The following is a 9,378-nucleotide window of genomic DNA, read 5'->3' on the forward strand; positions in this document are numbered from 1 at the left end:
ATGCTGTGTTTTCTTGATATAACTATTATTATTTCCATGTGTCTATGTAGTAATAATATATGAACCTATAAAAATGAGTCCTGTATCTAAGTGGTGTTGTTTTGCTCCTAACTGTAGATGAGTACTTTCACCATGGTACACCATACTGCACCGCACATACCCTTCAAATACTCAGAAAACTGGAATGCTGCCCAAGCACAGCTTAATGGAACTGTTCATTGTGATTATCCCCAGTGGTATATGCATTCTTTCGGCTCCTCTTATTCTAAGTGTGTTTTCTGCCAATAAATTGACACATGGTGGTAGAATATATTGTATAACTGATAAGCTATTGATGAATTCTTTGTGCCCTTGCTCCTCTCAGAATGACTGACCTTAGATCTGTGGATAATTGTTGCATGTTTACGAAGTCATAAACATTTGCTTATTTCTATTTTGTTGGCATTATTTTACTTTCAAATTTGAGTGAATTACCATTGGATTGATTAGCTGCTGTATTCTTACTTTTGCCTTCTTTTTCTTAACAGGATCGAGATTCTATGCCACGATATTAATGTCCATATTCCGCACCACATATCCCCAAGAATACCAAGCTATAATTTACGAGCAGCCCACAAGTCTTTACAAGAAAACTGGGGAAAGGTAGTAAGATCAATAATGCCAAGTAATATACTTCTATCATGAAGAGTCCTTTACATTGAAAATATATTATTGTTGTCATCAACATGCAAAATGTTAAGAATATTTTTGTCATTATAACTTATTTGTACAAATTTTTTTATGCTTTAACACAGCATTAGGAATGTCCAACTAAACCACTATACTTCAATGTGGTTAAGTTTTTCTAATTACTGATGTTACTATTTTTTTTTTTTAATCTTATTTTGTTGTGATGTGATCAATAACAGTATCTGAATGAGGCTAGTTGGAACTGGAGACTGATGAAGACAATCATGACAGTGTGTCATGTGTATGATAAACAACAAAACTATGTTGCCTTCGACGAACTTGCCCCTGAAGATTCCCGTCCAATTACATTTTTGAAGGAAGTCATGCCTGATTATGCTTGATTAGGTCCTAGCTGGCCCTTGTTAAATGAATTTTATGTGTCAATAGTTAGGTATGGCATCCATTTTTTTCTCCATGTCCCTTCTTGTTGTATATGGTGCAAATTTTTTCAATCACATATGATTATATACCAAGTTAGAGAAAATTGCTTGGATCATGTACCCAAGTTGCGGATTATCTGAACGCAAGCAAGCACCCTCTAAGAGGTATTTATTAGGTTAAAGTAAATATTACAGTAATCTCAATAACAAGATTCTTGTTCCATGATCACGTTGAAAGAAATATTATATTATAGATTTACAGTTGTATAACGGATAAAAAACCACGTGGAGTGTATCAGTGGTTTGGGGTTTATATATGCTTACTGTTACTGACACTGTTTTATTATTGCAGGGTATCTCTATTGTTTGAAAATTTCTAAGTGGAACCATCTTCTAAACATAAAACAAGCATTTCCTTGTGAAGAAACCAAGGGTGCTCCGTCAAAACTATTAGTCTGCCAAATAATATTAAGAGTAAACAGCAAATAAGTCCTTGATATTTTATCTCAAAGATAAATAAGTACTCGATTAATTAAAAATACAAAAATGTCTCTTACTCTCTAAAACGTGAGATATCTAAGTCTATTTAGAAGACTGATTTATTCTTATATATTTTGGATAGAAGAATTTAAATGTCTTATATTTTAAAAAAAATTAGAGACATTTTTGTATTTTTAATTAATCAGAATCTTTATGTGTCTTAGTTGGTTAGCTAGCTTCGTTACCTTGGGATTTATAAATGCATTTCATGGGATTTGGTGTAGTGTAGCTGAAAGAGTTAAGAGTTTTTTTTTTTAATGTGGTAGTAACAAATTGTTAAAGAAAGTGATGATAAAAGTTAAAATGAAAGCACTAACCCACCTCGCCCACCTTTAGCCAAAGTGTGATTCTATTTAAAGTAGATGAGGTGCAGCAGTTACAACTTCACAACTGCTCTCATGCATAGGAATTTTCCTTTATTCCCTTCATGCTTTTGAGGCAGGTGACTTAACTGCTTTTACTCCTCTTTGTTAGATGGGAATGAAGAAAGAAAAAGTCAATAGATTTCATCCAAAAAGAAAAAGGGAAAGGTCAATATAAGGTAAAAAAGAGCACATGATCATTCAAAAAGAATTTCAGAGAACAACTACAGGAGATTGCAAGTAATGTATAATCTCATTGGATATATGCTCAAAGCCTCAAACAAGTTATATATCTTTTACTCTCAAGATAAACATATATGGCTGGCTACATGTATGCCAGTTCAAAAAATCTACAATGTCCTATATACAAGCTATAGAATCATCACTATCTGCAAGATATGCAGATGCAATCTGGTTATACATCAAACTAAGTAAAAAAAAACTAGTTGTAACTAAGCAAGTCTCTGTATAAAACTAAATCATATAATTGGTGGTGTTGGAGTCTCCCATATATCAAACACATTCTCCTCACTATGAAGTGCAAAGAGCCTATCTCCCCCAATGGAGAAGTCACATATAGAACCACCATAACTTCTTCTAAGCCTTGAAGTTAAAACCCATTCAGGACCACAGAACACTGAAATGCAATCATTCATGGAAGAGAAGAGTTGCCCTCCATGAAGCGCGAGCTTCGGATAACACGGCTCCTCCGGCATCTTCCCCTTCATCAACCTACTCCTAGAACTCCACCTAATGCTTGTAGCAGCACCACCACTCCTCAAATCCATGAACCCCAAATCCTCAAACTCATTCACCACACAAATTGAATTGTTGTCTTCCATTGCTATTGCATCCCTCACTCTCTTCTCATCCACAGCTAAAGGAGCACCTACATCAGACCAACACCAAACCATCTTCTTCTCCCTAAAATCCAACAAACTAATGTAACAATTGTCCTTCCTAGGAAACATTGTTGCAACCAACAAACAGTTACTACCTTCCAACCACTGAACCCTATCAGCATCACCAAGTGACCAACCAATAGGTTCATAGAAGAAATCAATCATTTTTCCAGTGACTTGGTCCCAAACACCAACACCATACTCATTGCTCCTACCTTTGCAACTCGAAAAAATCTTGTAATCAGAACTAAAACTCAATGCACCAGCAGTGTAACTCTTAACTTGATTCTCATGACAAACCTGAAACTTGTACCTTAGTTCACCATTGTGGGAACTGAACAGCCCCATTCCACCATCGCCACGACCGAGCCTTTCGCTGACTCCGATGACTATGTTGTCGGAGTCAACCCAACCAACATCGTTGACTCTCTGGTAATCAAGATTCAATGGAGGGTGTTCATCCAGCATCCAATCATAGACATGAACCATGCTGCCATGAGCAACACAGCAGCCGCCATCAGGGCCGGCTCGAATGGCGGTTCCATCGCCGGGAGCGTGGCCCTGTACGGATTTCGATAGGCCGAGACGGTTGCCGTCGAAATGGCCCCACTTGGCAGAACGAACATGGTCAAGGAGGCCATAGAACAGAGCCTCTCTGTATAGAAGCTTCTCTGGAATGTTCTGTGGGATGTGGATTTCGCCGGTTCGGAGGAGATCAAGGAGTACGGCGAAGCAATCGGGGTTCCGATCGATGAAGTGCTCCTCCGTGGTGGAATTTTGGTCCGTTAAGAGGCTCCAATTGTCATCGAACATTGCCCCGAACATGGAGTTGCGCCCTGCATTGGCGACAGTTGTTGATGTTGTCTCGAACACTCTGCCTCCAACGTTGAACTTCACTCTGTCTTTTTGGATGCCCATCATTGGTGTTCGCTCTTGCTTCCTCCAAAGTTATCAACTTTTTCAGAAACCCAGATGGGGATTGTGGTTCAACCGGTGAAAGATTGAAGGGAAGTCAATTGGGTCTTCGCTGCTTTGTATGGAAGAAGGGGAAAGCAGAGAATTTTGTTGGGTAACGAATAGGATTGAAGAGAGAGAGAGAGAAAGATGATATTTTTTTCAGGTTGAAAGGCTTGAAATTGAAGCAAGAGAAGAGGGATAAGTTTGTGTTCAGTTAAGGGATCACAAGCGAGAAAAAAAGAAGGTTGTTTAGGAAACTGGAGAAAAGAAAATGATGGAAAAACAGGACACGGACATTGAAGTTAAAATGGGTTTGGGTTTGGGTTTTTAAAATGCTGAGAAACATCGAATTGTGTTGGAGCGGGTGGAATTCAAAACACAGTTGACTGACTTTGATATTTTCATTCTATAAATCTATACACAACACAAATATACATATATATATATAATCACTCTCTGTGTGTCTGTCTTTTTGTTCCTTCTTCTTCTTCTATTGGTCGGGGCATAGTTGGGTACAAATTATAATCAATACAATATGGCTTAATATTTACATAAATATATTTATTTATGAGTTCTAATATCTGTACGTTTCCATATGTTGAGATGGTAGGACCTAATTTTCCTTCGCCATAAATATGCATTATTTATTTATTAATAAATATTACTACTAAAATGTAGTGTTATATGATTATATCTATGAAGGGGACCAAATCCAATCAAGTTAGACACTGTTTGGAGTTGTGCTATACCTATGTACATGACATCACATCACATCACATCAAAGGGCTCTAGTAAGTTAAAACATGGCTTGAGCCTTGAAGGAATAAAAGTACTATTGTTGGTGGAGAAGACGAAAATAGACCCCTTAGCAAATATGAAATTGAAATTTCTTTGCTGCTTATTTAATTTAAGCTAAGCTTCGTTGGCTCATCTTATATTAGTATTAGTGTATTACATACATTATTAATTACTCCTTCTACCCAACTAACTTAGGGTGTGTTTAGCAAACACGTTGGGGATGACAGAAGCCCATTTGAGCTTCTTGAAAGTTTCACTTTGATGTTTGACAATTTCTTTCTTTTTAAACGCAGAATTGATTCTGCCTCTAAACCCACGTTTAGGAGAAGCTAAAATTTGTAGCTTCTGCGTTTTACGTTTCACGTTTCACGTTTAGGAGAAGCTAAAATATTTCTTTTTTACCAACCCTACCCTTCATTTTCTTCTATAAGAATGATACTAGTAACTATTATCTTCACAGTCATTCTTTTATAGTTCTTCTTACTTCTTCATAGTATTTTCGTTCCATTTTTTTCATCAAAATCGTTCAGATTTATTTCAATCACTAACAAATTGGATATTTTAAATTTTTATTATTTTTAGTACTCATTTTCATATTTTAATTTTTATGTTTTTTATTGTATTTTTTATTTATATTTTTATTTATATGATAAATATTTTTATATTATTTGTGTAAGTCTTCTGAATTCTCATGTTATGTTTTTATATGGATTTTTTTTATCATTTACTATATTATTTTTTTATATGTATATTTTTTATGAAATTTTTTTTTTTATTTTTATAGTGTTCTGATTTTTCAGGTATTTTATTAATTTTTATGATATTTTTATTATGTTTTTTATATGAATTATTTTTTTTATCCTTTACTGTATTGTATTTATGTTGTGTATGAAATTTTTTTATTTTTATTTGATTTTATTCATATGAATTTTATTTACGATTTATGGTATTTTTTTGTTCATATCATATATGTTGTTGGTTTTATGGAATTTTTATTATTTTTTATCTATATGATTTTTTTTCTATTCTTTGATGTACTCTATTTTTGTTTTGTATTAATTTTTTTATTTTTTATTCTGATTTTGTAAAATTTGTAATTGTAATTATTATATACTACGTTTATTATCAAAATTTTGACTAATATAAATTATGATCCTATAAAAAAAAGACAAAATAAATAAAAAATTAATTATAAGTAACAATAGAGTCATAAATAATAAAAATTTATAGTCTAAAATAATACTAAATTAAAGAGTACTGATGATACTAACAAAATTATAGAATATTTTCTTTTTGTGTGACATTATAAAATTTATAGTACTCTCCTTTATATTTTTATTTTTTATTGTATTTATTTTATTTATATGATAAATATTTTTTATATTATTTTTTATAGTATTCTGATTTTGCAGGTATATAAAATTGATGTTTCTTTTAATAATTTTTCATTTAAAAGTGATTTTGAGTAGTATAATCCAAACAACATTTATTTTACTATAATCAATTTTGATATAAAGATTATCAAACATAAATCACGTTAACCTAAACTAACTTATTATCAAAATCAATTTTACAAAATCAATTTTATGCAAACTCCAGTTTGTAAACTGTAATCCAAACACACACTTAAGTTAGTTGAGTGGTAAGCTCATTTGTTTATTTAAATAAGTATTAAAAATTTGACAACCTATAAATGCAGCTTACATCCGTAACAGTTACAGATTAGTCCTTAATCTCACGAGTTAGAGAATTCTGCTGAACAACAAAAAACAAACCTACTTCTTGCCAAAGTCAACCTTCCTTCCTTCCTTGGCCTAAAGAAAGCGCGTTGTGACACCTTGGCTTTCTCTTAAATGTGCTCATGATATTTACATTGAGCTCGAATTTATAATTTAAACACAAGTAGTAAATTCAGATTTTATGAGCTACTTGTTCTGTTTTAGATTTATTAGTCTTTCAATTTCGTAACTAATTAATCGGGCCAATTAAGTTGACACTTAAACATGTGTGTACCATTGGAAAGCATCATTTCTTATCAAGTAATCAAGGTTGGGGAAATTAGCCCATCTTCTGAGTGATACTTGAAGTGCCCATCTTCTTCACTAGTAATAAATAGGAATTAATTATTATTATGAAAAGCAATCACCATTAAATAAATATATTTCTTTCTATTTAATATGCACTTAGTGATCGTCTTTAATTCTCCATAATAAACTTGATAGTTCCAACGTCACCATTAATCAAGTGGATATTATTACCTTTTTCCCATAGTCTTTATCATGTTAGATAACTAGATAACCACTACCACTTTGCACATATTAAGTTATGAATTTCGAGATTTCTATTTTTTTTTCCTTGATTTACTCAAGCATTTTTTTTCCATCCTACCCCACCTCCACGATAAGTTATAAGAGTAGCGGGACGTGTACGGCAAAATTTGAAAACTTGAATACTTATTCTTGAGTGCTGAACACTTCTTTTAAGAGACAGAGATTGAAATAAATTTTAGTATTCTGTTTAGTGTAAAATGGAAGACAGAAATTAAAACAACAATAAAATTTTAATTTAATTTGTATAAAGGATAAAATTAGAATTAATTAATTAAAATGAGGGTATTTTAAGTATAAAATGTTATTAAAGTTTCAGTCTTTATTTCTAAAAATTTTAGTCCCTTGTGTCCCTACTTTTTAGAGGTACTAAAATACTGAAATTTTGGAGACAGAGACAGAAATTTTAGTACCAATCTCTGAACTAACAAACATGATACTGAATCTTAATATACCTTAAAACAAACGCTACCTTAGAGCTTTGAAGTAGTCAAAAAATATCAACTCCTATTTGACTAAATCATAAAAAGAAAAAAAAACACACAACAAAAAACAAAAACAAAAAATAGCATTACATATGAATGGGAAATGGGTATTGTCTTGGCACAACTTTCCTTTCACATAAGCATGACATGGTGGACCTAGTATACTCTCCAAGTTGTTGATATGGTGATAAGGATAATTCAAATCATATAATTGCCACACACATATAGTTTTGATATTTGACAACGTTTGGTGGCTAAGTGATTGTCACAATCTTGCTCTCCATTTTAACTCTTTGAGATAGACGATGAGATTGAAATTGAATGCTTCACGTGAGGTTTATGCTATCTCATCAATACCAAACTAATTAAGATTGCATTTATATATAAAAAAGCTTAATATATACATTGCGTAATTGGGACTTCTAATTTTCTTAATCTCAAAGGCATTAAGGAAATCATAGTGTTTTTCCTCGTCTTAATCCCTTTTGTGGCAATGACAAAACATTTCACATCAACTCCTATTAATATATGTGTTTAAGAATCAAACTTGGTTTAACGAATTTTCTAGTTCCTCTTAGATTTTTATCTTTTAACCATGTGGGAGAGTATGTTATAGTATTGTGTATATATATGCGTTCAATCATACATGCTACTTTGAAGAGAAATTCTCATATATCTTTCTGGACTTGTTTTGATCTTTTAAGATTTGTTGCATTGTTTACCCCCCAAAAAATAAAAATTAAAAAGAATGTTGCATTAATTCTGTGAGTCACCAGTGTGTCTCATGATCACCCTTTTGTTGACTTGTAATATATGGACGACATAAAAATAATAAATGAGTTAGAATATTGTTAGAAGAAAAAGTATAGAGAATCAAGAAGTTATATTAATAATTAATTTTAAATTTTTAAATTCAAAATTTAAAAAATTTAAAATTGTTTAAGTAAATATAATTAAAACCTATAAAAATATTTTTCTTCTCTCTCACATTAACCTACCCACTTTCAATAATTACACACACAGATCTCTTTCTCTCACTGTCAGGTCCTCTCCACTTTCCCACCGCGACCCACTCTTCTTCTATCACTGACATCTGGCTCGTCGGATTTTCCACCGTCGACAAGAATGCTTCCCTTTCGTGAACCAGATGTGTTACCAGAGACGCAAAAATTTATCTTCACTGAAACATGGTTGTCCATTCCATGGCTATGTCCTCAAATTGAAAACCTTTGTTTCATGGAGCACTTTGATGAATGCCTACGGTCTTCATGGATATGGTGACTAAGCATTGCAACTTTTTCATGAAATGCAAGAGAGAGGAGTGAAGTCAGACGCAATTATCTTACTCGCCATATTATTTGCTTGTAATCATGTCGGTCTTGTAACTGAAGCGCAACTGGTATGTATTCAAACAAGTGCAGATTGTAAAATTCAATTAACCTTAGAGCACTATGCATGCCTAATTGATCTTCTTGGAAAGAAATATTAAAAAAAATATTCATTTAATATGAAAAAAAACATCCTAATATTTAACAAAAGAAATATCCAATTATATTTTAGTAAAAATAATAAAATATCTGTAAACTTTAAAAAAATATTAAATTCTTAAAGAAATAGGGATATTTATATTTGCAATACAAAAAAATTCGAAAAATATATAAAAGAACATCCATTTATTATGAAAAGAAACATTCTGATACTTTTGAATTCACCCAAAGACATTTGACTGATTTTTTACTAATACCCTTTTGATTCTCTAAAATTGTTGCTATTAGAAACATTCATTAGTCAAGGGTGTATAACAAATTAAAAATAGCTTTTTTTTTTGTGGAACCCTATCTTTGGTTTCCACCTCTTTTAGGGAATATATATATATAAAAAAAAGGTAAAATATAGTT

General features: G+C 32.1%; 2 protein-coding genes across 4 annotated transcripts in view; one reads left to right on the forward strand and one right to left on the reverse strand.

The window, feature by feature from the left end:
• LOC107641211 (omega-6 fatty acid desaturase, chloroplastic) overlaps window positions 1–1,615 on the forward strand; it is a 4,047-nt gene extending 2,432 nt beyond the window's left edge. For 2 of the 3 annotated variants that reach the window (XM_016344714.2, XM_016344719.2), the window contains exons 8-10: window positions 118–236; window positions 528–642; window positions 909–1,376. In XM_016344714.2, the coding sequence (XP_016200200.1) occupies window positions 118–236; window positions 528–642; window positions 909–1,070 (396 nt within the window). In that variant the 3' untranslated portion in view covers window positions 1,071–1,376. Of the gene's footprint in view, window positions 1–117; window positions 237–527; window positions 643–908; window positions 1,377–1,461 lie in introns of those variants that run through there. The other variant, XR_002350436.1, reaches the window with a different exon arrangement.
• On the reverse strand, window positions 2,275–4,400 carry LOC107641227 (BTB/POZ domain-containing protein At2g24240). Its single transcript, XM_016344728.2, has one exon. The coding sequence runs from the start codon at window positions 3,832–3,834 to the stop codon at window positions 2,491–2,493; it is 1,344 nt and encodes a 447-aa protein (XP_016200214.1). The 5' UTR covers window positions 3,835–4,400; the 3' UTR covers window positions 2,275–2,490.

The sequence above is a fragment of the Arachis ipaensis genome, chromosome B01 (genome assembly GCF_000816755.2).
Source record: "Arachis ipaensis cultivar K30076 chromosome B01, Araip1.1, whole genome shotgun sequence".
NCBI classification, from domain to species: Eukaryota; Viridiplantae; Streptophyta; class Magnoliopsida; order Fabales; family Fabaceae; genus Arachis; species Arachis ipaensis.

Bases quoted from the DNA above. Each gene is read 5' to 3' on its own strand.
- LOC107641227 (XM_016344728.2), bottom strand. From the start codon at position 3,834: ATGATGGGCATCCAAAAAGACAGAGTGAAGTTCAACGTTGGAGGCAGA.